We start from the raw sequence: 26503 nt of genomic DNA on the forward strand, positions 1-26503 counted from the left end.
GGGTAGAAGCAGGTGTCAAACCAAAAGAACAAACTGTAAGCCATTTGCCTTGAAGCCAATCCTGCCTCCTGGCGACCTTGTGTGTCCGAGTAGAGCCGCTCCACGGGAGAAGGGGGCTGCACCGGCTGATTTCTCACAAGCAGATCACCAGGCCTTTCTTCTGAGGTGCCTCTAGGCAGACTCAACCCCTTGACCCTTCAGTGAGCACCCAGAAGCCCGCAGGCAGACGTGATCCTGGTGGAAAGGGACAGGTAAAGTTGAGTCACAGCCCTCCGACTCCCTGCCTATCTCAGAAGCAAGCCTCTGGGTGCCCTGGAGGGGTACCGGTCTGAGTGGCGCCAGTCAGGTTCTTTCCTCTGGGACGTCAGCTTCTTGCTGCGCACCATGTAAATCTACCGTGCTGGGATCAATGCTGGCGGGGGCGTGCGTTGAACTGCCGTGAGCTGGCCGTTCACAACCAGGGTGAGGAAACTTCCTGTGAGCCGGTCTGGAGAGATGAAATTAAAAGGCAGAGCCAGGTGTCTCGTTTTTTGTCTTTCAAATCTTACATGTTTGTGAAGAAAGGAAGGATCAAAAATACAGATCCCGACGGACTGGAAGGCCCTCCCAAAGGCCTGAGACCGTGAGCTGAGAGAGGAGTGGGACATGGAAGGGGCGGGGCTCAGGAGAGAGGGTGCTGCTTCACATGATTGAGTTACGGACTTCCAGAAAAACAACCCTGTGGCCGTGGAGTCCTTTCCACGCCACGGCAGCCCCATCAGGTTAGAGAGTCGAACTGGTCCCGAGGGCTTTCTTGGCTGTAACGTCCACAGATGCAGATTCCCACGAGGTGGTGCTCCCAGGGGGCTGCTGGGGGGGTTCAAACTACCAGCCTTTAGGTCGGCAGATGATCGCAAACTGCATCAGCCAGGCTCCTTTAAAAAAAACAACATTAAAAGCTGTAAAATACACACTACCCCTCTGACTAGATCCTTTTGCAAATGAAAGCAGGGTTGTAGACATGTGTTTCCATCTGTCTTAGCATTTCCCGGCTGCCAGGGGTCCCAGGGGTCCAGGAAGATGATCCTCCACTTCCTGCCAAGGCCCCGTCGGGGATGACTTGTTCAGAAAGTCCCTTCTGCCTGACTTCATTCCTCTCGGTGAAACACCTGGTGCTGCCCCCTTCCTCGTTCCATGTAGCTATCACCAAGTATCCTCCAGTCCCTCTGGGCCTTACTTGGTTCTGTGAGTAAGCCAAAGCCCTGGTTTTCTTTCCTCTGAGAACATGGGGTCCTTTGGGGTTACTTGGTGGGGCGACAGGCTTTTTGTCCTTGCACTCAACCAAGAACAGGGCAATGTGAAATGGAGAGAGGAGGGGCTTGCACCCAGACCTCCTCTCCCCTGGCCCTCTCCTGGGGGCATCCACCTCTCTTTGTGTCCTACACTCGCACACAGACACACGAACATCTCTGCCTATCCGCCCACTCCTTCCCCATCCTTCATGACCTCATCCTCTCCCCGGTCCTCACAGGTGAGTGCCTACGCCTGCTGTCACCATGACGACGACCATTCACCACAAGCAGATGGTGCAGGAGCGCATGTCCATGGAGTTCAGCTCTAGCTCCACCACCCACGTGCAGACCTTCTCCCAGACAACCAAGATCATGGGAGGCAAGTGGAGTGGGGAGGGGCAGCCAGCAAGAGCAGCTTCCTTTGTCCACAGCCACCGCCTGGGTGGCCTCAGGCTTGGAAACTCTGGGCTTTCCGGGACCTGAGCTACTTACAAGGTCCTTCTCCCAGCCTGTGCTCCCAATCGGCTTTGGTCAAGCGTCAGCCGGCCGATGGTCACAGGAACACTAGAGCTCCAGGAAAATGGTTTAGAAAGAAGCAAGGCACGTGGGTGTGTGGGAGCGACAGATAAAGGCTTAATTGCTCAGAGAGATCAGAGCCGGAGCCTGGGGAACCATGTCTCAGATGGTAGAATGGCAGGTCTGGGTAAGGTAGTGGGGTCGCCACCCTAACTACCTACATATGAGTAATGAGGACCCTGCTCTACTTGATAGGAGACTCCAGACTGTGGGGGGCGCGCGGGGGGCGCGCGGATGAGTGACCTAAACAAGTGCCCTAACCTCCCAAACCCTCAGCCCTTGGGAACCAAACTTGGGAGGTGGCAGTTTTAAGGGGAGGCCGAGGAATGAGCGCCCAGCAGAACAAACTGTTTCCATCCTGTCTCTCGTGGAGAGAGATTGCCAAGTGGCCAGGGGCCAGGATATTGGATATCTGTGCACAGTCATGGCCCCTCCCTCAAATCCCGGAGGGGCAGTCTCTCAAAGTCCTCCGTGGACAGAGGTCAAGTCCAGATGAAGACTCTTCACACCAACCCCTCCTGGTCCTGGTCCGTGAGTCAGGACAAACGGAAGAGCAAGGACTCAAGGACTAGAGTCAAGACCGGATGTTGCAAATTCAAGTGTTTCTAGCAGTGATTCTCAACCTTGGGTGCACATTAGAATCATCTTAGTGTGCAGGGAGGCGGGGTGGGGGGGCAGGGAATAGTACTTCTCAATCAGGTGTTCCTGCCAGTTCTGCGGGGTGGATGGTGGGGGGTTCTCCTAGGCAGTCAGAGTTGGGCAGGAAACAGACATTTGGGCAGCAGACCTGAGTGAACTGGAGGAGATGTAGCCCACGTCAAGAGGGCTGCCACTTCTTCCCTCCTACTGTTTGTGACCATGTGGGGTACCGATCCAAGGCTGAGACATTACAGACATCTGTAATGGTCCTATGCCATTTCCCAATGTTCAGAGGGAGGGAGGGACTTGGCTTAAACTTCGGAGGCCTTGTCAAACATCTGCAGGCCAGATGCAGTCTCTTTGAGACCCCGGGTCACTATTTCAAGGTAGTAAGGGCAGCTTAGAGACCTTGCCTCATCTCAATGCTGCAGAAGAGTGGGGGTAATAGTTACCTACTTCACTGGGATACTGTGAGAATCCAATAGAAGCAGATGTGCTTATTGCTGTTCCTGACACGAGGAGAGTGCTCAGGAAGCCACACTGTTGTCACTGGGGGCCGTCAAGCCAACTCCAATTCACGGAGCAGAGCAGACTGGCCCCACGGAGTTCTACAGGCGGGGCACTTTCTGGGAGCAGGTCATCGGGTCTTTTCCCCCAAGGAGCGGCTACGTGAAGTCCATCAGCTCGACCAGTGAGCCCCCAGGGCATAACTGATGACCTACTAGCCAAGATTTGCCATAGTCTATGGTCCACAATCAAACTCATTGCAGAGACTCAGGGCAAGCCTATAGGGCAGGGCATGACTGCTCCCTGAGACTCTTCAAGACTAACTCTTGACAGGAGTCCAGAGCCTCATCTTTCTCACGAGGCTCGGCTGGTGGTTTCAAACTGCTGACCTTGCAGTTAGCAACCTCATGCATAACCACTACTACCCCAGGGCTCCTATAACCTATTGTAGTGGGGGAGAGGGCCACCATACTGTTCTGTCTTCCAAATGTACAATTATGTTACCACACTGGTGTGCGCTTCCAGTACAGAGATCCCCACAGACAGCCCCACTGGAATAGGAGCATGTTCTATCCCCACCCACCCAGAGCCACCATTCCAATAGCAGTGAGTGCCCAGCCCACAGAATCGCCAGAAGGCTTAGCACTGTGTCCGTCTTAATGCAACGGGGGACCAGGGCTTCCAGGAGAGAAGCCCAAGAAATCAAGAAAAATCCCCAAAAGATTCATCTCCTGAAAAGAGAGGCAAGGAAGACACAATAAGACCCTAAATAAAAAGAAGCAAAACTGTGGGGCATGGCCTAATAAAGGGGACTGACCTTGAACGGTGGAGAAATGACATTGGCGCCCTCTGATGCTGTAACTTTGCCATCACACAATGACCCAGGGGCTCCCAGTGCCCCTCCTGGGACCAAAGCAGGTCCTGCCCTCCCCTCCCCCTCCCCCCATCTTGGCTTTCAATGCCTGTTGTCCACCATCCCCTCATGAAAAGGTGACCCTCCAATCCCAGCTGACCTCTTGCCCTGCCCCCCACAGAGGAAGTGACCAGAAAAACCTCAAGCACGGTGGAGTTCTTCAGCTTGGTGAGCCGGAGCACAGACATCCCTGCTGGGGAGAGCGTCCCTGAATTCGTGGAGAAGCCCCGCCCGGTCACCTCACCGGAGGGTGCGCTGCTCCCCCGTCTCCCTGCCTCTCTGACCCTAATCCCCCACCCTGAGCAGAGCCTAGCAGGACCCAGCCGAGTCCTTGGGAGGGAAGGGAGGACCCAGCCTGGGTGTGGGAGGTGAGGCTTGGGTCCTGTGTCCACTGCAGGAGACAAAGCTGAGTTCCGAGCCCAGGTGCAGGGGAAGCCCAAACCCAACATCACCTGGAAGAGGGAGAGTGGCCTCCCCATCAAGGAGTCCGCCAAGATTTTCTACGACAGCATCAACAAAGAGCACGTGCTGAAGGTGCGGCGGGGGGCGTAGGGGGTGGAGAGCCAGAGCAGGGACCCCTGGGAGCCCCCTGTGCTCTCATAGACCAGAAGCACCAAGGCAACCCGAGATGGGAGCTGTGGGAACAAAGGTACCCGCCTCCCACAGCCCAGCAGGGGTTCCAGCCTGGGATCCTTTTGTTGTCTGTCCATCGCCAGGCTGACAAAGCTAGCCTGAGGCCTTCTGAAGCCTGGGATGCGGCAGCGTTCTTTCTTAAAGTTATGATGAATATGTGCACGTATCTGTATGAAACACACAGGAAAATTATTATAATAGACACCCACCACTCAGATGACCACAGCTAATGTGTTACGCTATCAGCTTAAAATACTCCGTATAGATAGTTATGGAACCCCGGTGACTCACGGTTACATGCCCAAGCCCATTGCTCTAGAGGGTGAATGGAATGAGAGAAACCCAGTCAGAGTCTGCTGCCGGGGAGTACCAGGAAGCTGGGGCACCAAACTTGGGGGCAAGACCGCAAGGTCCAGGATGCAGAAGCCAGAAAGAGGAGTCAGGAAGACAAGAAAGGGAGCCCAAGGCCACTAGAAGGTGGGGGGGTGGGGAGGGCTTATTGAGCAGCCAGGCTGGGATAGGCGGACCGGGCCAGGTGGGAGGGTGGGACTGGTCCTAGAGCAGAAATGAAGGTCAGGGCTCCTGCACTCCTCAGCTGAGCACCCCAGAAGAATCTTGCTAAGAGCTGGCCATGCCTGGGACTCACCAGCTTCTCCCCACTTGCTCAGCGCTGGGCCTGCCGGGGCTGCAGCCTTTGCCCCAGGTCCTCTGGAGAGGAGGCTGGACGGGTCAGGGAGAGAGCAAAACCGAGAGAGCAAGACCGACTGGTCTTTCCCTGGACATCTTGTGAAAGGCAAAGAGCTTCCCTCTTGCCCCCACAGAAAGAGATTGGTTTCTGCTACTCCCCAAAGACCCTATCCATGGCCACACAGCACACACTATCAGACCCCAAGCCCCTACTGGTCTCATTCATGCAGGCTGTATGCATGCTACCTTCTTCACCACGGACTCCTCAGGGGCCCAGCCCAGTCCGCACCTGCTACGGGAAAGCTAGGAGAAGGCTTCCTAAGGGCCATGGGGAAAGCCCACTGTCTTCCCATGAACTTTATGAAGCCCCCTCCACGTGCTAAACAAAGGCAACCTCCGCCCAATGCCAGCAGTGCAGGCAGAGGTGAGAACTCCGACAGAAGTCAGCCCCTGCCTTCCCGGAGCTCGCAGCGAAGAAGCATCCGCTGAGGAAACAGTCCTACTGCTGGGGGCTCAGTCTGCAAACACACATGGACTCACACCGACTGTGTATCCAAGCCGTAGAGCAGCGGTTCTCAACCTGTGGGTCGCGACCCCTTTGGGGGTTGTAAGACTTTTGCACAGGGGTCACCCAATTCATAACAGTAGCAAAATGACAGTGATGAAGTAGCAACGAAAATAATTTTATGGTTGGGGGGGTCCCCACCACATGAGGAACTGTATTAAAGGCTCTGAGCGTTAGGAAGGTTGAAAACCACTGCCTTAGAGGCTGCTCAACCCTCCCCTCATAGACCCCATTCCTGGCTCCCTTCCCCCTCTCATAGAAGCACCCCTTCCCCAAGGCTCTCTCCCCTCTCCCTCACTAATGTCCTGCTTCTGATCCAGCTAGAGCCACTGACCTCCGATGACTCTGACAACTACAAGTGCATTGCCAGCAACGATCACGCGGATGCCATCTACACCGTGTCCCTGTTGGTGACGGAGGGTGAGCCTTCCCACTCCTGCTCTCTCCCCTGAGTGGCCAGATTGGGCCCTGTCTGCTACTGACCCCTCTCTCTGTTGTTAGGTCAAGATAAAATGGATTTCAAAAAGATGTTGAAGAAAAGGTGAAGGCTGGGCGGCCCTTCCCCCAGGGTGCATTCCCCCAGGGAGGGGAGCCATCTCAATGTTGGGAAAGGTTCTCCAAGATCCTGGTCTTCAAGGAGAGGTTGTGAGTCCATGCTTGGTCTCCCCCTCCTCCCAGGGCTCCCCCTGCTCCTAAGAAAAAGCAGAAGAAAGTGACAGATGAGAAAGAAATGTTGGAGATTTTGTCCAAGGTGCCTAAGAAAGACTTTGAGAAGGTCTGCATGGAGTACGGTTTCACGGACTTCCGGGGTCTGCTCAAGAAGCTCAAAGAGATGAAGAAGAAAGTGGAGGTGGAGGTCAGTGGGGCAGGGAGCCGGCGGCTAGAGACTGTCCCATGGTCAATCGACAGGTTCCTACTTACTCATTCTTGTCATCCCCTTCGCCCCCTGAATCTTCCCCTGGGTCCACAGGGGGCTGCTGTCTGATCCTACTAGGCTTTCTCCCCAGATCCTTGGAGGTCTTCCACGATTGGGGGCTCAATTAGGGCAGGCTTCAGATGCCCCTGACTTCTACTACTTTATGATCCACCTTTCAGGCCATCCGGATTCTGAAGCCCCTGGAAGACATCGAGACCAAGATTGACACCACGGTAACCTTTGACTGCATCTTGGAGCTGAAGGACCCCAATATCAAAATGATATGGATCAAGGTGAGGTGACACCTGGCCGGGACTCACGTGGGCGGCGGCGTCTCTCCTCTACACTCCTCCCTTCTCAGGCTTTCTCATGACCCAGCAGCAGCAGCTTTGCTTTCTCGCTACCAAGCCGATGCCTCCCGTTATGATTGGAAGAGGCTGAGTCATTGCCGGGTCCGATTCTTGGTTTTCAAAGCCGGGGCCAGTGTCATTTGAGACAGTCATGGCCCCTCTAAAAATCACAGACATTTCATCTGGAACCTGGAAGGGCTAGGTTAGATAGTTCTCAAGGTCACTGAAGGTCATGGCTTCTAAAAGAAAGCACCTCAAAAATGTCTGCACATTGCTTGAGGGAGTGCGTGTGCAAGAACGCCAGACTCCACTGAGCCGAATGATGAGACTAGAGACATCTGAGGGGTCTCTTGGTGTGTCTGGGAAGCTTACCGGGGAATCCTCCAGCTCCCATTAGCTCTGGGAAGCAGGAAGCTCTGGGTCTCCTCCTGAATCCCTTATCAGCATTCCTACCTGTCCCATGAGGCAGGGTACTGAGCCACTGAGGATCCAGTACTCCCTGGGCAAGTACGATGTGAAGCAGATGGGCACCAAGTATATGCTCATCATTACCAACGTGAATATGAACGACGCGGGCATCTACAGCCTGTCCGTGGGCGACAAGAGGATGAGTGCAGAGCTCACAGTGCTGGGTATGCGTGTGGGCATCAGGAGGGTGCACATGGGGGATGCGGTCAGGAGATGGCCCACGGGTATGGGAGATTGTGGGGCTAGGCCGGAAAGAATCGCATGGGGATGGGAGTCCACGGGAAGGCAATGTGGCCATGCCACAAAGAGGCCTTGGGGATCCTAAGTGCCGTGGGCAGTAGAGAAGAGTAGTTAAGGGCGCAGATCCTGGAGCCAGGCTCCTTGGGGTCAACTGTAAGCTAGGAGAATTAAAGAAGGGGATGTGTCGATGATGACTAAAACAATAGCCGGCTCCTATCTAAACCCACATAACTATTTGGTGAACGTGAAGTGTCGCAGTTAACATGACTGGGGAGGAGGCCGTGGAAAAAACCTGGCAAAGGACTTTGAGGGAGCAGGGATCCCAAGTGGGAGGAAGGAGAGGAAGGGCACTTTCCCCCGCCTGGGTCCCCATGCTGCCCTCACCATCCTCCTGCTCATGAGGGAGGGACCGAGGGGTCCACAAGGCAATCCTCCTGCCCTGCCTGCAGACGAGCCGCTAAAGTTCCTGGGAGAGATGCAGCCAGTGAAGGTGACGGAGCGCCAGACAGCCGTGTTCGAGATCCGCCTCTCCAAAAAAGTGCCCAACTTTGTGTGGAAATTCAATGGGAAGGAACTGAAGAGAGATGAGAAATATGAAATCCTGGTGTCTGAGGACGGTCTGACCCACACACTGAAGATCAAGGACGCCAGACTCAGCGACAAGGGCGAGTTCTCCGCCGAGGCGGGGGGCCTGGTACAGAAGGCCCAGCTCACCATTGACCGTGAGTGGTTGGGCCATCGGCTGAAGGGTGGGCTTCTAACCATAGCAACCCGCATGTGGGCAGTCATCCATCCATCCAGACACCCACTCATCTCCTCCTCCCTGTGCCCTGAGGTGGGTGTTGGGTGGATAGACAGGGTCCTCCTCTCCTTTACTTCCTAGGGGCAGATAGAGAAAGAGATGAAAACCGTGGTTCTCAAGCAAGGAATCACAGCAGGGTCTTATTGTCAGCTAGGAGATCGTGGCTCAAGAAATCATTGACCTTCTTGGCTCTAATGACGTATATTCTAGCACATCATGGCCCCTTTGACTGCTCACATTCTAGTAAGGCTCAGGTGGGGAGGTGCACCTGATGGCGGGCGAGTAGGTCCGCCATGAATATATGCCCCACGGGTGACCTGCACCTCAGGGCCCTGTCACAGGAGCACAAAGGGGAGGGGCCACCACCTGTGGAGGTCAGAAGTGGGGCGATTGTCTAAGCTCAGCAAAAAAACAGGACTCCCAGTAGAGGGACCAGCAGAACAAAGTCACAGGCACCAAAGAGACAGACCATGCAAATACACGGCTCTCGGGGGCCGTCCTCGTTCCCTGTGGCTGGCAACTAGAGCAACGGGTCCCCTCGCAGTTCTGGAAGCCAGCGGTCTGTGCTCCAGCCCAGCACCACTCCCCACTGGGGACTGCAGAGGAGAATCCATTCTTTGCCTCTTTGAGCTCCTGGTGGTGTGGCCTCGCCACTCCAATCTCTGCCTCCATAAAGGTCACACTGCCTTCTCCACTTCCCAAATCTATGTCATCTCCCCCAGTCCCACTCTCATTTAGACACTTGTCACTGCATTCGGGCCCTTTCAGACCATCAAGATGATTCCTCATCTCAAGATCTCTAACTTCATCACTTCCACAAAGACCCTTCTCCAAATAAGGAAACACTCAGACAGAGACATGTGTACTAAGGGGCTTCCCGGTGGACCTTCAGTAGGGACATCAGTAATATGGATTATAGCCGTGTGAAGGGGTGAGGTGGTTATCCTGTCTTACTTCTAAGGAGACCAAGATTTGGAGGGGTACTCGGGTTGCCTGAAGCCAACTAGCAAGTAAAGGCCAGAGCTGAGACTCCCCCTTCCAAGTGACCCCACGGGTCACCTGTTAGACACAAGCACATTCCATCTCACAAGAGCCTGTGTTTTCTGGGGTGGCATGAAGCTGCAGGGGAAAGAGCATTAGACCCAAGCGTCTGTCTGTCTGCCTGCCTGTCTGACCTCAGGCATCCCCATCAAGTTTGTAAGTACCCTCAAAAACGTGCGGGTGAAAGAGCGGAGCCGAGCGTGCCTTGAGTGTGAGCTGACGTCCAAGGACGTGACCCTGCGCTGGAGGAAGGACGGGCAGCTGCTGGAGCGGAGCAACAAGTACAGCATGAACCATGAGGGCAAGCGGGCAGAGCTAATCATCGAGGACGCCCAGCTCAGCGATGGCGGCGAGTACACTGTGGTGGCCATGCAGGACGGGGACCCCACGGAATACTACAGCACTGCCGTGGTCACCGTGGAGGGTACATACACCCTACGCCAGTCTCCGCTGCCCATGCCACCCCTTACCAGGGCCTTTCCTGACCGCGGGCACGGATCCGCCCCATGACTGGCTGCATCCCATATGCCCCCAGACTGTGAGCATGCTTGAGCTTCCCACTCGAAACACTCCTGTTTCCCAAATTCCAGCCATTGCCAACCTCCCAGCCCCTGCACATGGCTACTTCCTAGACCCTCACCAGCCACATCGTCCTACCCTGGTCACCCCGGATCCCTTCACTTCAACCAGCCTTCACTTCCAGACCGTCACCAGCTTCCGTACCCTGGTTGTCCCAAACCCCTTGACCCTGACCACCCTGAACTCCATAAGACCCTGGCCATCCCATAAACACTTCCACAGCCACCAGGAAACACCCCCAGCTCCACTACCCACCTGCATGCTCTCATCTGGTCCCCTTCCACTGAGCACCTCCACTGATCAGTTCCCCCACCAAGTCCACCCCACCCCTTCACCCATCCCCATCGTCCTGGTGGCCCTTTCCCCAGGTCCCTGACTTACCCCCAGCCTCCCTCCCCCCCTTACTGACCTGCCCCTTGGTCACTGCCTGCATGCCCCAGTCCCTTCCTCCCTCCCCCTACTCACCATCCCCCAATCTCTCAGTGGCCATTTTCAAAGCGCCTCCTCGATCCTCCAGAATCTTCATCAGGGCGGCGCTCGCCATTCCCAAGACCATTGCCACCAGCCCCTGTTCTCAGAAGCCACTCCCACCCCGACGCCCTGACCCATCTCGGCCCCTTCTTTTGCCCAGAGCGTCTGGCCACGGTGAAGAGCGGCCTGTCCGACGTGCACGCGGCCACGGGAAGCCCCGCCGAGCTGTGCGTGGTGCTGAACGACGAGAAGGTGGAGGGCGTGTGGCTGAAGGACGGCAAGGAGGTCGGAGGCAGGGGCCGGGATCGGGTCTGACGGAGGGCGGGGTCACCCTGGCCTCCCACCGTGCTCCAGCGTGGCCATCCCTCGCCCCCAGATCACGGACTTCACCGGCATTCAGGTGGTGAAACAGGGCGCAGTACACAAACTCATCTTCCCCAATATGGGCCCCGAGCACGAGGGCAAGTACACGTTCCGGGCCAAGGGCGCCGAGAGTGAGGCCTCGGTGTTCATAGCAGGTAAGGTCATGGCGCTCTGCAGACCAGCTCGACCAAGGCTGGGCCCGCCCCCAAGCCCTCGGCCCGTGCCCATCCCACATCCCCTCCAGTGTATCCCTCTCCCGTGGTGGGGCTGGCCTTCCCTGCCCCGCCCCCACAGATCCCCCCACCATCGACCCATCGGTGCTGGAGGCCCTGGCCGCGCACCCCGTGACCGTGAAGGTGGGCCACACGGCACACATCAAAGTGCCCTTCCGGGCAAAGCCGCTACCCAAAGTGACGTGGTATAAGGACGGCGTGGAAGTGACAGAGGAGGAGCGCGTGTCCATGGGGCGAGGGGAGGATCAGGCGCTGCTCACCATCTCACACTGCGTGCGCGAGGACAGCGGGGTCATCCTGCTCAGGCTCAAGAATGACCACGGCACGGCCACAGCCACGTTGCATCTCAGTGTGCTAGGTGAGGGCAGGGCCCGCTGGACTGCCCAGCCCACAGCGTGGAAGGCGGGCCTGGGAAAGAGTTTGAAGGGAGGGTTGGAAATGGCTTTGCAACCAGAATCTCACTTCTTAGTTAAGCGGCCTTGGGCAATGAGCTAAGTCTCTCCACCAAGAGGCTCCCCGTTTGAAAGAAGTAGCAGTGAAAATAATTCTATGGTTGGGGGTCACCACAACATGAGGAACTATATTAAAGGGTCGCGGCATTAGGAAGGTAATCTAAGGTAAACTGGGATAGCGGAACGTACTAGAGTTCCGGAATATCAGAGAGGAGATTGTGTCTGGAAGGGGAAGGTGTGTCCACCCAGGCAAGAGCCCCTCTGGTCTCCAGACCACCATTCCTAGGCAGGGAAGAAGCTGCGAAGGCAAGGGTCAAATTCTCTGGGCCAAGTCTTCAAAGGAGGAGCGACGGACACAGGAAAGGTTGAGGGATCCAGAAAGGTCAGAATCCAGCTAAACCACAGTCAGGGCTGTCTCTCCAGTGCCTGGAAGGGGGGCCCTCGGATCCTGGGCTCCATCCTAAAGCTGCCGTCTCTCCCCAGACCGTCCCAAGCCTCCACAGGGCCGGGTGGAGTTCCTCGAGCTCTCGGGGAACTGTGTGCACATGAAGTGGAAAGCCCCAAAGGACAATGGGGGGCGACCTGTGACACAATTCATAGTGGAGCGGAGAGCCGTCGGCAAGAAGTCCTGGATTAAGATAGGCGAGGTGGGCAGCAAAGTCACCAACTTCTCCACCAACAAGGTGGAAGAGGGAAAGGCATACCAGTTCCGGATCATGGCAGTCAACTCAGAAGGTGTGAGCGACCCACTGGAGACTGACGAAGTGTTTGCCGGAAATCCCATCGGTCAGTGAGAGCGCCCAGTGCTCGGTGGGTGACCTCAGGGTCAGGATGGGTCCTTCAGTCAGTGGGAATGCCAGGGCATCATCTCTCTAGTCAGCCCATAAAACAGACCAATCCCAGAGTTAAGGCTGTAGCCTTCGGAGGGCCCGAGTTCCCAACTTTTTTCTCGTCAGATCACACCATCCAGAACTGTGCACCATGCAAGCAAGGACTCACTCCGTTTCTCCATTCCAGAAATCCCCCCAGAATCCTAGTGAGGGTGGTTAGCTTTAGAGCTAACCTGGAAACCACTCTGATTTTGTTTAGGTTTTTTTTTTTTCTTCCCCAAAGGAACCCCCTCAATAGACTTCTCCATCTAACTGTTATCACTAATCCATGACTTACAGCACCCCTCCGTATCTCGGGGTGTTGGATGACACACAGATAACTGGCTTTGAGGAGGATGGAACGCAGCGAGTCTCCATTCTGGCTGCACGTTAGAATCACTTGGGTTGTTTTGTTTTGTAAGTGCTGATGCCTCAGGTCAGTTAGAGGATCTGGCAGTGGACCCAGACACTCGTTGTTGTAGTGTTTTGTTTGAACTCTCTGAAGGCTGTCAGGTTAGCAGAGTCCAGTACAGAGTAGGCAACTATCTACATATGTCCTCTCTTAACCTCTGCCCTCCACAGAGCCACCCGGTCTGGCCTCGCAGCCCCAAGTGTCCGATGTGACCAAAGAGGCTATTACCATCACATGGAACACCCCCACTCAGGATGGGGGAGCCCCCGTGCTTGGCTACATTGTGGAGCGCAGAAAGAAAGGCAGTAACCTGTGGGTGCCAGTCAACAAGGACCCCATCCAGGGTGAGTTCTTGGGATAGAAGCCCAGCAGGGATGGAGAGAGCTTGGCTGGGTGGCTCAGGTAACTCCAGCAATCTGAATACACACGCACCCACACATTGCTTGGGGTGTTGTAATGGCCTTTCTTCCATGGTCCGGAGCCCCCCTGACCCCGACCCCTTGCCTTCCCATTTCAGACACCAAGTGCACTGTGGATGGCCTACTGGAGGACACGGAATATGAATTCCGAGTCATAGCTGTGAATAAAGCAGGCCCTGGACAGCCCAGTCTGCCATCCGCCTCGGTGGTGGCCAAGGACCCCGTCAGTACGTATGCGGCTGACTCCCACACACCCTGGAATTAGCCAGTTTACGGTCAAAGGAAGGTCTGTGTCCCTGACCGTCTGAGCGGGGCTCACAAGGTCGCTGGGTGCTGATAGAGGGGCAGATTCACCTAATAGACATAGTCAGCAAATATGCAAAGACTGAGAGTTGGGAGACAGCAAGGAGGTAGGATGGGAAGAGTTTCGATGACACTTCCAGTATTCCTGAGGTATCAGAGGGTGTTTGCAGATTGGGGAAGTTGGGTGGATGATGGGGGAGGTTTTGAGTTTAGGAGATATGGGGTGGCGGTGCTTTATGTGAGTGAATGTGGACAGAGGGCTGGGTTTAAAAGCCGAAGTTTTGAAGATCGAAGGCCTGAGTGTCTGGGGCATGTAGAAGAAGTATTCTATTTCAAGCAGGAGCCCCAGTGGCCCATGGTGTTGGACTGCTAGCAAAAAAAGTTGCTGGTTCTGACCCCCAGGCCCTCCATGGGAGAAAGATGTGGCAGTCAGCTTCTGTAAACATGGACAGTCTAGGAAGCCCCTGAGGCAGTTCTACCCTGTCCTGCTGGACCACGATGAATAGGAATTAACTTGATGACAATGGTTAGGATTTATTGGTTTTAAATTCAAGGGAACAATGTTGAATTGATTAATGGAATTTCTGGGGGGTTATAAGGGCGCTGGGTATGAAGACTATTGCCTGGGAGTTGAGGGGAGAAGAGGCGGAGTGAGAGTTCCTGGATACAGAGGGTGGTATGAACATGGGATTGAGAGGGGGTGCGTCCAGGGACTGACTGGCTCTCTGCGACACCCCAGAACCCCCAGGGCTGGTGCAGGGCCTACATGTGTCAGATTCCTCCAACTCCAGCATCTCCCTGGGCTGGAAGGAGCCTGCAGAGGGAGACCCGCCCTCTGGCTACATCCTGGAGATGCGGGCTGAAGACAGCAAGGAGTGGTCCAAGTGCACCAAGATCCCCATCTCAGGCACCTGCTACACAGTGGGCGGCCTGACGGAGAGGCAGAAATACTTCTTCCGGATCCGGGCTGTGAACGAGGCTGGGGTCGGAGAGCCTGTGGAGTTGGATGAGGGGGTCCGTGCCATGCCACCTCCAGGTGAGGGCAGGGAGAAAGAAGGCTGGGGGAGGGAAGGGGGGATGTCCCTGGGCCTCACCTCACACGGAAGACTCAAACAGTGTTGTGATCAAAACACGGTCATCCATACTTCAGGACAGCGCTAGGAGTCAGCCTAGCTCCTCAGCAACAACAACAAAAAACTGTGTGCCCAACAGTGCCCATTGTGAGCCACTCGGTGTCATGGGTATTGAAACCCCACACTGGACTGTCCTTTAGCGGTGTAGTCTGAAAGTCAGAGCAAACATCCGCATGCCTCACAGGGCTGCAGGGCTGTGCTGCAAGCGGCATGGCCTGTCGTCGGGGCATGAAGGAGAAGTTAGGAACCGCTTTGGAAGTAAAAGGCTTACGCTGAGGCTGCTTTTCTATCCTCCATCTCAGCGGCCCCCAAGTTTGACCTCAGTGCCCGGCTGAAGAGTCACATGGTGGTTCGTGCGGGCACAGCCCTCTGCATCCATGCAGCCTTCTCCGTGAGTCACTCCCTTCCCCTGGCCTCCGTGGACCTCCTGTCACCAGCATGGCTGCTCCCTGTGTGTTGTCATCATCATCCGCCTCCTTCTCTGACCCCACCCCACCCCTGGCCTTTGGCAATGGAGCCCGTCAGGCCGCTCCTCAATGTAGGGGAGGGCCTGGCTCCACATTCCACCGGGGTGACCCCTGGTGCCCGTTTCCTGCCCCTCTCTAGGGCTCACCACCACCCAATGTGATCTGGCAAAAAGACGGCATCCCTACCAAAGGCCGGGAAGCCATCACCAAGAGCAAAAACCACTCGCAGTTCCTCATCAACAGCACCAAGCGCTCGGACTCGGGGGTGTACCGCATCTTGCTCCAGAATGAGTTTGGAGAAGCACACTACGACATCCACGTGCGCGTGGCAGGTACCCACCCTGGCGGGGGCTTGGTGGGGATATCCCCATGCACCCTCCTGAGTAGAGCTCCCCACTGCTGCCTGGGTCCCTCCCACTAGAGAGTTGTGTCTTCAGCACAGAGACAGATATCGGCGTTTACTAGTGGCTACCAAAGGGCAGGAGAGAGACGGGCAGATGGAGTCATTGTGTGGGAGGCCTTTCTTTTCCTGGCGATGAGAAACGTGGCCCTCTGTTAGTGGTGGCTGCAGAGTGATTCATATTATCAAGGCCATGAAACTGTGCCCATGAAAATGGTTGGCAACTTCTCTTTGGCACCACCAAGCAAGCCTTCATCAGCCAGTCGCGGTGGAGAGGGGTGTTGCCCAGCCTTCTCTCAAACTCCCAAAGGCCTGGAGGCACTGAACCAGGGCCTAACCCTTAGCCGTGGGGTGCTCCCTCCAGTCGGATCTTGTGCAGAATATGGTCAGCAGAGGAAGAGCAGAGAATGAGTGAGGGGCAGGGGGAGGAAGAGAAGTGTATAAAAATGGGGGTGATCTCTTAGTGAAGAAGGGGCTGAAAAACAAAACAGCTCCCTGCCATCCAGTCAATTCTGACTCGGAGTGTCCGGATAGGACAGTGCAACTGCCGCTGTGGGTTTCTGAGACAAACTCTTCCTGGGAGTAAGAGAGCGGCTGGTGGTTTCCAACTGCTGTCCCTTTGGTTAGCAACCCAGCCTGTAGCCCACCCTGTGTCCAGGACTAGCAGCTTTATAACAGACCCCGAAGCCCCCGAGGAAGGAAGGGATGAACAACGTGCATGCCACAGTTACCCCGCACCAGTCCCTTTACCCAATCTTCCTAAGAAATGCGGAATACCATGAGCCCCATTTTGCAAGTGAGGTGGGACAGACGACTAACTGCCCACGGTCGTGGTGCAGACCTGCGGTTCACAGAGAGTTCTGACTCCATGATCCAGAGGCCTGAGTCTGAGCAGAGACGTGGCTTGGCCAGCAGGGCCGGTCAGGACACACTACTTCAGGCAGTGTCCTCCGCGTGGCTGATGGACCTTCTCACCGGTCTAGATATCCCCCGGCCACCAACCAACCTGAAGCTGTTTGAGGAGGTTCCCAACACGGTGACTCTGACATGGAACCACAGCCCCGATGTGCAGGAGGACGGCGAGGCCCACTACATCATCATGAAGCGGGACGCCAGCACCGCCACCTGGTTCACGGCCGCCGATCGGGTCTTCAGCAACAAGTACACCGTGACCGGGCTACTCCCAGGCCGCAAGTACTACTTCCGAGTAGTGGCCCGAAACGAAATTGGTGACAGCGACCCACTCGACTCCAAGGATACCTGGCTTATCAACAAGGATGAGAGTGAGTCAGGGTATTTGGAGGTTCGGGTTCCTTCTGGGAGCCCTGGTGGCAGGGATGACGTATGGGCAGCAGGGGGACCCAGAGATGAAATCAAATGAGAGCCGCTGAGGTGGTAAGCTTCACGTCAGGGAAGCCAGGTGAGAAGCCGGCCAGTCCCGAGCTCTGGAGGCCCCATAGGGAGGACGGAGTAGAACTGCCCCCACGGGGTTTCCTCTTCACAGAGGAGCCCTGGTGGCATAGTGGTTATGGGTTGGGCTGTGATCCACAAGGTCAGTAGTTGGGAACCACCAGCTTCTCCGTTTGAGAAAAACAGGCTTTCTACTCCCATAAACACTTCGTCCCACAGGAAGTCCACAGGGGCAGTTCTACCCTGTCCTATAGGGTCGCTTGGAGTTAGCACCGACTCGATGGAAGTGACCTGTACAATCTTCACGAGTCCTTCCTTCCTGGGAGCTGCTGCTGGGCTCCACTGCCTGGCCTTGAGTTGGCAGCCGACTTCTTAATCATTGCACCCTTGGGGTGCCTTTGAGGAAGGTTGAGGATGGAAAGGAGGTGGGGGCCGATAAGAATAAGGACCAGGAGGGACTCTAGGGGGTGACACCCCTGGAAGGAGAATTTGATGGGGATAATGTGCGGGAAACTCAGAAGGCATCTAGTAGCACAGAGGAGAACCCGGAGGTGGGATGATGTCAGTGATGGTTTAAAGCCCAGGAAAAACAGGTATGACTGCTCAGGTGGGGGAAGCTGGTGGCTAGAATCGCATCAAAGGTGATAGGGTCTTGGAAAGCTTAAGTGTGGCCACTGAGCCCTGGGGGAGGGGTGCAGCTCTAGAGCCCTCAACCCTCAGAGCTGATGGTGCCTGGGACTGCCCAGCGTCACTGGGGTTGCATCTGAGCCGGTGCTGCCCCTGTACCCTCCAAGCTCAGAGTGGGCCAGCGTGGGGGGCCGAGGAGGGGCTGGGGGCTAGGGAGCGACTGTTGGGTGCTCACGGGACACCCCCCATGCAGTTGAAGACTTGAGCACCAAGCTGAAGCCCTATGAGCAGAAGGACTGGCGCCACGCACCGCGCTTCCTGACCCCGCTCAAGCCGCACACGGTGCTGCGCGGCCAGGACTGCACCATGACCTGCGCCTTCCTCGGGAACCCGCGGCCCACGGTGACCCTCTACAAAGGGGACGTCAACATCACGGCCAACTCCAAGTTCTGGTACAACTCCACCAGCGGCGTCTGCACCCTGGTCATCCCCACCTGCACGCTCAAGGACAGCGGCAACTACAGTGTGTTGGTGGAGAATGAGCTGGGCAAGGACCGTAGCAGCTGCGAGCTCACCGTCTACGGTGAGGGCGCCTGCCACCGCAGGGACACATGGCCAGGGTGGGACCCAGGGGCAAGCCCCTTCCTGTGGCTGGCAGCCCTTTGTAGTGGATCTGGTGCCCAGCAGGGGTCCTCACCTAACCAGTTCTTGCCACAATCTCCAATCCCACCTCCTCCGGGGCGTTTCTTACCTGTGCCCAGTCCCTGCAGCACGGGTTCGGGCCCCTTCCTGGGCTGTGGTTGGATGAGGGAGTCTTATCTGGACCTCGTTGGTGGCTGTTTAATGTGTGGGAGTTACTCCCACTCATAGCAAGCCCATGTGACACGGGTATTAGGCCAGGCGGTCTTCCTCACGGGGGCAGGTGTTTCTCCCAAAGAACACTGGGTTAGGCTGCCAGCCACCCCACCTTTCTGTTAGCAGCTGAGCGCTTCGATGGCGTGCCACCAGGGTTCCTAGACTTGCTGTTAGAAGGCTAGTTTCTCTGTTTACACTTTGTAAGATGTTCTGACGTGGAACAGAGATTGAAAGAATCAGCCAGAGTAGGCGGAAGGGAAGTGAAGCAGAGGCTGCACGGCCCCATCCTCTCCAATGTCTTCAGCTAAAGAGTGAACTTTCTAAATGTAAAGCTTGCTCCCTGGCTGGAATTCTCCCCTAGGTTCCCCATGGCCCTCATGATGAACCCCCAACCTGCAAGCCTCATCCCCTACTGCCACCGCCCCACCCCAGTGCCAGGTGCACACTCCTGCCTACACCCCTCCCCAAACTCACAGTAGTCATCTCCATGGTTACTGCCCTTAGTTCATCCAGTGACAGACTCCTTTCCTTGGAGCCAGGTCCTACTGCCCAGGCTCCCGAGGCCTCACTAGGCGTCTGGCACTGAGCTGCTGCAACCGCCGCCAGCCTAGCTACTAAATGTATAACAGAACTAGGCCAGGGAAGGCAGGGGTCAGTTACCCAAGCTTCATTCCAGGCGTCCCTGCGTCACGGGCTTTTGCTCTACCACTGGGCATCCCAGGCCAGTCGCCGCTCGGAGCCTGTCTTTTTCATGTGCTCCCTATGGTTGCTGTGGGAGTTGAGGAGGTAGTATAAGAGGGTGCCTGGCAGGGTGCCTCACAGTTAGTTAAGCACCGAGTAAATCAATGGCAGCTCTTGATCCCATCCCCAGAGCTGACCCTAGGGAACCAGCGTCTCCTCTCAACAGAGGATATGGGGTCCAGTTCCTGGCTCTCATGGAGTAATGATAAATGCATGGTTTAGAGGCTTCCCTGCCCCCCGCCTCGATGTTGAGAATAGTTCACACTCACGGTGACCCCGTGTGATTAGTGTAAAACTGCCCCATGACGCTTTCTAGGCTGTAATATTTCTGGAAACCAATGGCAAAGTCTTCTCTTGTGGAATGGTGGGGTGGTTTCAAGCTGCCAGCCTTTCAGTTGGTAGTTGAGCACTTAGACATGTGTACCACCAGCAACACTAATACTGGCTCTGCTCTTTCAGACAAAGATGACAAGACAATTCTGGCTTCAGTCACCGAGAGTCTACAAAAGAAGTCGAAGTACCTTATGTGAGCCCCACCTGGCGGAGCATCAGGAGACAGCTGAGGTGGGAGTTTGTGGGTCTGCCCACTGTGCTGCCCAGGACAGGAAGCCCAATGCACTCCCTGGTGCTCACCACTGTAAACATCTAGAGATGGGATAGGCCAATAAAGTACTGAGCTGCACCTGCCTCTTCCTAAGGGTGGGGACCAGGGCGATGGGCTTGTGCTAGGTAGCGTAGGTAGAGGGGCCTGGAAGGCTGAAAGCCTGACCTAAGCCCATCCACCTGGGGAACGACCAGCACCCTCTGACTGGGCCTTGACCCGCCTTGGCCTCTTTACTTCACCCTCCCTTCCCTTCCCAAGATAAGCCTTTCCATATGCTTCTCTGCCCTGACCCTTCCCAGGTGTTCACACCAGGACCAGCTCCAGAATCCTGGGGTTCAAGGGAACAGGACCTGGCCTCACCAGTGTGCAGGGTTCCCATTAAAGAGCAGCAGCTTCTCAGAGCTTAAAGGGATCGGTCATCCAGCTCACTAGGTTTCAAACGCAATGCTCTGCGGGTTCCTTCCTTTGTTGTTATTGTCGCTGTTTTTTTGGGGGGGGGGCGGGGGGGTAGGGGAGAACTTCAAGCTGCTACTGGACTTGAATCAAAGACAAGGATCTTTGAGTCCCCTCCCCTCTTTATTTCCTTATCAACCCCCACCAGGGAGCTCTGTTAAAACCCTTATTGGCAAAATCAATGATTTATCCAAAACCTCTACCTGGACTTGAATCTCCAATATCCTCTCAACCGGGCCACGTGCTGTCCGCTAAAGGGGCCACACTCGGCCCTTCCCCTTCTGGACTAGAGCACTGCCTGTTACAACGGTCAGCCAGCACCACCACCACCCGGGTCTTTTCTGCCAGCTCTCCCCATCTGCAGCATGAATCTGCCAGCCCAGTGCCATTCCTCCCACCTGCTCAGCTGAGCCCAGGATCCAAGGAGACAAAAGTCAGGGGGAAGAGAAGCTGGCTTATTTTGGAGCAGGCAATCAATAGGTTTGAGTAGCCGGGACGGAAGGCCACATTGGAGGGCAGTGGACAATTAGGGGTCACCAGGCATGTCATCAAGAGAGAGCATGACAAATCAGAACAGTGACCCAGCCTCCTGAACCACATCCTAACCCATACACGTGACCAGGGAAGTGAGACCTACTCCTCACCAAGCAGTCAGTGAGCCAGCCTGGCGCCAAAATGCACTGACTGGGACTGCCACTCGGTGAGGACAGTCAAGGCCCCTGGCACCAAACCCCACCCCCTCTGCAGGCCAGGCACATGCTACACAGGCAGGCTAGCAGGGCGGCTGTGGCCCTCGGTGTTTATTTTTCCACATGGGCAGTAGAGGGTGGCATGAGTTATCTTACCCTTGCTCCCCTTGCATTGAATGTGCCTTGAGTCTCAGTGACCCGAGTGTCATTGGAGCCCCTTCCTCTCACCCCTCCTGCATGAGGGGCAAGGATGAAACCATTGAGGGTGGGTGGGAAGCTCTCAGAGCTAGGCTCAAGCACCCCCTCAGAAAGCAGAATGGAGACAGATGGCAGACACAGACAGGCTGGGACAATTACTACACACACACACACACATGCCTTTACCTTTGGCATAGTTCACCCTAGCCTCATAGGTGTGGGGGGGGGTGGGGGGGGGAGTCTGGGGGTGGGTAGGAGACTTGAGCTCTTGGCTGGCCCGTGAGAGGTAGGGCCAACGTGAATCTTTGATATCTCAAGCTCCCAAGCCAAGGTCATCCCCTCTCCTGCTTATACTTCCTGGACATAGCCCTGCACCTTCCCCCACCCCTTAGAGATTGTGATTCTTCAAGTAACAAGGAGAGAGGAGAAGGGGAATGACTCCAACCTCCTCCAATCTTTCCAACTAGGGACCCGTGTAAAGGGCTTCAGCCCTGGCCCTGGGGTCAGCTCAGCACAGATTCCTCCCCTGTCCCTCAATTGGGCAGATCAGAGACAGGGAAGGGCAAGCCCAGGACTGCAATTTGTCCTTGGCAGAAGAGATGGAATCATAGTCCTCCCCATAGTAGGGAGGGAGGGAGGGAGACTAAGAAGCTGAGCACCAGCACCCTCCAGGAGGGCTTTACACTAGGGCTGGCTCCTCTGTGCTCTCAGCATTATGCTGGGCCACTGCTTCAGCCAGGGAGCTCTTCCTCTCGCTTAGTGCCTCAGATGTGTCCATTTGCCAGGCAGTACCTGCTGACCAGGCTGGAACTGGAGCCATCCAGGTTCCTAGATCCTGAATCCCAGACCCAGGAGGAATGAGGGGTGACCAGCCGCCCAACCCCCCCCCCCCCCCCCACCATCCCTTAGTTGGTCTTGCTCAGTCCATAGGCTTCCACCGGCTCCCGGCTCTCAACAGCAGACAAGGCGATGAGCATCTGGGCGGCATAGTAGGTGGACATGATGAGGGCCCGGGAGTAGGGCACAGGGAAGCAGAATTTGTTGAGAGCGATGGTCATGTCGGACACGATAAAGAGCAAGGCACCACTGCCGGCTGCCAGCTCAGTCCAGCGCCAGGCTGCCCCAACCAGCCGCAGCCCGGCCACAGCCCGCCAGCCCATGAAGCTGATAATAGCCACGTAGACCCCCACCAAGTAGGTGAAGGCGCCTGAAAGGCCTGGGTAGAGGAGGGCATAGCACAGGCCCGACAGCACAGCCATCACCAGTCCTGTCCGCAGGGCCAGTGGCCTCATGCCGAAGGCCGAGGCGTAGAGCATGTGGGTCACAGCAAACATCAGCAGGCCTGGGAGTGAGAAGAAACAAGAGTGCAGCAATGTGAGGTGGGTAACTGGGTAGGGGAGCTTGGGATAGGTAAACTAGGGACTGTGTAGGAGGAACAGGGTAAGAGGGGACCCATAAAAGTAAACACAGCTCCCCCACACCACAGCCCTCAGGAACTCCAGAACTGATCACCAGATGACCTGCAACATCATCCTCTGGGTCAAGGCCCCCAGAGTCCATGACCTCGGGGAGCTTGAGATTCAGAAACCCCTTCCATCAACTCTTTGGACTTCCCCCATCCCCGCACACCACCAGGACCCCCCTCAGGCAGTTACTGTGGCTACTAACCGTGCTCAAAGTAGCCCTGATCCTGCCAAATGAGGAAGGCATCGCCCACAGCGGAGAAGACGAGCCCCACAAAGATGCGGGTGGCGCTGGGGTGGGCCTGCAGGAATCCGAGGCCATGGGCCAGAAGAAAGAGCCAGAGGCAGAAGATGGGCAGGCACTTGATGAGGGCGCTGACCCAGGATGGGCTGGATGAGGGCAGCCAGAGCACAAAATACACGCAGGTGGCCTTGAAGAACGGTACCAGCTTGGGTCCCTCACTCTTCACCTAGAGGACACGAGACAGAGCCACACTGAGAACTCAGAGCCAGCCACCTCAACCCCACAACAAGGAAGTGGAATATATAGCAACCCAGCCTGGCCTGTCCCTCCAGTGCAGACAAGCCCATTCGTACCCTGAGGCTCAGTTTATCTGAAGGGTTCCGGTACTCCTGCTGTCCATTCTTGGCTCTGGGTGTGAGCCGGAATGGTCACTTCCTGAGTACAGAACTTGGAAGACTGTCCCCTCTCAAAGTCCAATTCTTTTCCTTTTCCCATTCCAGGTCCCTTCGGCCCTTTCCCACCACCACCACTACCAGCAGCTAGACACCCTGGTGTCGGGAATGGAGTGGAGTTAGCAGGAAAGCACAGGGATGCCAAGGCTGGCCAACTCATGATTCGTAGCAGTGAGGCCAGGGCACAGGCTTAAGCACCTGGCAACACCAGGTGAATGCCAGGAATGTGTGAGGATGGCCCCTGCCAACCACCTCCACGTCCTCCTGTCCACTGCTCCAGCCTAAAGGAGTCATCGTGGACGAGGAAGAGATGGGGTGCTGGCTAGAGACATGAAGCCATGACATGAGAAGACCACTGTCCCTGAAGAACCAGAAATGTCGGGGTTAGAGGGAGGTCGAGGTGGCATTCAGTCTCATTTCCCAGTGAACAGCAACTCAAGACACAAAAGGCAAGAAAAGCAGGAAGCAGGGAGGGTTCTTTCTGCAGCTTCTGATCTGGAGCCAGCAGACAGGCTGGGAGAAGGGGAACTGAAGGGGGGAAGTTAGAGCAGCTGACTGAGGCTCAGAGAGATTAAGGAGAGCTAGTTAAAGGTTGTCTCTAAGGTCACCGCCTAAATTCTGCAAACTGGGGGGAGGGGGCTGCCCTCGGATAGTCTGAACCACTTGGACTAGAGAATTTGTGATGCTCTGAAGGCAGAGTTGAGGCAGCTGGCGTTCCCTCCACACCTGCACTGAATCCAAAGTGGTGGTCCCTCCAGCTGGTTGAGCTGACCAGCCAGGACTCTAGGAACACACCTGACTCAGGGGCTACCAGATCCTTGGGGATTGATCAGACTGTGATGAAGGGGCTGGAAAGGGGCCGAAGGTCCAATACTGCCCTTGCATTTCTGGGCAGACCAAGTACAGAGAACAGATGACCAAGTGCCTTCCCATGGAGATTCCGCCATTGAGGCTGGCCAGGACAGAAGGACGGATGAGCCAGAGAGGAAGGGGCTGATGACAATGCATCGCCCCTCCGGCAGCCACCGGCCAGCCCTCGGAAGCTCCAAGGTGCGCTCCCCAGCGCCCCTCCCTCTCAACGCCGTGCTTCCTAGAAGGAGAAAGCTGGGGAGCCACTGCCGGGCACGGAAAACCGAGCACTGAAAGAACAAAGTGGGGAGAAGACACAAAGGTTCGAGTTGGGAAAAGTCTGAAAGAGCAGAGATTTCAGTAAAGAACGCCACCCCCACCCCCCACGCTCCCCAGTGCGCAATGAAACGCAGAGGCTCTGCTCAACCAGGAGCGTCCCTCCTGCCGCCCCCGACGTGTCTGTAAGGCAGGGAAGGGGAGAAAAGCTTTTGATGCAGATTATTCCAAGGGGTACCTGTCACCGCCCGGCCGCCCACCGGCCCCCACGCCCCACCGCGGTCTGGGCGGCGACCCCGCCGACCCGGCTCAGACACTGGGAGATCAACAAAGTCACGCTTCCGAGTCACGTGCCCACTGTTTTCCTCCCTCCCACGGGAGGGCGGGGGGCGAGCGGAGGAGGGGCGCGGCGGATCGGCGAGGCCCGGGGGCCGGGGTCCCGGACAGCGCGCCAAGCCAGCCGGCCGTCGCCGGCCGCCGCGGGATCCCACTCCTCCTCGGGCCCGGCGGCTCGGTCTGCAGCAGCCCAGTCCCCAGGCCAGCGGGCTCCGGCCGCGCTGAACGCTGGCTCGCTCACTCACCACAGTGACCGGGGACACCATGGCGGCGGCGGCCGGGACCCGGCTCCGGGCTGCGGCGGCAGGACGCGCCCGCGGCCAGGTGAAGAGGAGACTACGTAACGAAGCGGGAGGTGATGGGCAATGCCTCCCGCGCGGCCGGCGCCCGGGGTGCTGGCTGCTGAGAACCCTGTGACGTCACGGGAGCCGCGGCCAATGCGCGGGCCGGAGCCCCGGGGGGCGGGGCCCAGCTGGCGACGCCGGCCAGGCCTCCTGGGACTTGGGCGAGCAGCGGTGAAGCTTCTCCCAGAGGGAGGCCGGGTCTCTGAGGCCCCGCCCCCCTGAGCTGCCCTGCCAAAACATCCCGGAACGTGACCATGACCCCGGTCTCTGAGCCTGGGGACCCAGAGAGACAAAGACATTCCTGTCCTGGCTACACACGTTCTTGTAAACCTGGGACAAAAGGCAAACAGATTCCATTTTAGCCTTGAATCCTGCAGTGTACACAGACACAATTGAAATTAGACCCCGAACTTTCCCTGTATCCAGACACGCGTTCAATTGGACACACCAACCAACCATCTGGTCAGCAGACGCCCAGCCTTAAGCACGTGCATATACAGGTATCCATAATCCTAACATAGGCGATAGCATAGAATCACAGTTACTCCAGGGCACTGACCAAGTTCACAGATAAACCACAGGTGGACACAGATCCATCAATATAGGATCAGAAACACAAATACAGGCAAGAAGCAGCCTGTAGACTCATGACCATAACATGTGAACAAGCACAGGTACTTGCCCTTAGGCACACGCTTCGTAACAACTCCGAAAGGCAGTTACCCAGTGGGAGTGACAGGAAGAGCCGAGCAACTTAAGGACCTAAAGGAATGTGAACTCACCGTGCCAAAAATACAACTTGAATGGTTTTTAATGTTGCGGAAGCAGACAAGCACACATCTGGAGCCACGAGTGTTCAGAAACATGTGAACTCATGGGAGATGGGTAGTCAAGAGTACAGACCTACGTGGTCCCAGGTTTGCCACGTCTATGCTAGGTGGTTGGATGAATTCTTTTGATTTCTCTATCTATACCACAGGGGTTGATATCCGAGGGTCCCCCCATTCTGGGCATGTTGTGAAAGATGGGAACAAATGCCTAGATTCAGGACAGGTAAGTTGAGGTGGCTTCCTGAAGAAGGAGGTTTCAGATACATTTGAAAGGATATGACCTGCAGTAGACTTTAGGAATTGAGAGATTGTGGGGTGGGGAGTGGCCAGTCCGAATGAGCAGCCATTGAAGAGTTTCTAGAATACTGGAATGATGACGCTGAGGCCCTGGTGCTGGACCCTGTCCTCTACTAGTGAGGAGAG

The 26503-nt window shown here is 56.3% G+C and overlaps 2 protein-coding genes across 2 annotated transcripts; one reads left to right on the plus strand and one right to left on the minus strand.

Annotated features, from left to right (window-relative positions):
- The first annotated feature begins 1535 nt into the window (after positions 1-1535).
- IGSF22 (immunoglobulin superfamily member 22) lies at positions 1536-19937 on the plus strand. Its single transcript, XM_004711593.2, has 22 exons — positions 1536-1650; positions 4028-4156; positions 4304-4440; positions 6112-6211; positions 6293-6332; positions 6470-6647; positions 6887-7000; positions 7527-7689; positions 8215-8487; positions 9748-10032; positions 10819-10943; positions 11035-11176; positions 11316-11612; positions 12190-12492; positions 13158-13331; positions 13505-13633; positions 14449-14745; positions 15145-15233; positions 15449-15641; positions 16693-16992; positions 18000-18329; positions 19802-19937. The coding sequence occupies exons 1-22, from the start codon at positions 1536-1538 to the stop codon at positions 19870-19872; spliced, it is 3984 nt and encodes a 1327-aa protein (XP_004711650.1). The 3' UTR covers positions 19873-19937.
- Positions 19938-22184: 2247 nt separating this feature from the next.
- Positions 22185-25220, minus strand: TMEM86A (transmembrane protein 86A). Its single transcript, XM_004711626.2, has 3 exons — positions 25152-25220; positions 22955-23219; positions 22185-22628 (listed from the first exon to the last, which is right to left on the minus strand). The coding sequence occupies exons 1-3, from the start codon at positions 25170-25172 to the stop codon at positions 22192-22194; spliced, it is 723 nt and encodes a 240-aa protein (XP_004711683.1). The 5' UTR covers positions 25173-25220; the 3' UTR covers positions 22185-22191.
- Between the last annotated feature and the right edge of the window lie 1283 nt (positions 25221-26503).

This window comes from Echinops telfairi, unplaced genomic scaffold, assembly GCF_000313985.2.
Source record: "Echinops telfairi isolate 266 unplaced genomic scaffold, ASM31398v2 ScPeMD7_60;HRSCAF=208, whole genome shotgun sequence".
Lineage (NCBI taxonomy): Eukaryota > Metazoa > Chordata > Mammalia > Afrosoricida > Tenrecidae > Echinops > Echinops telfairi.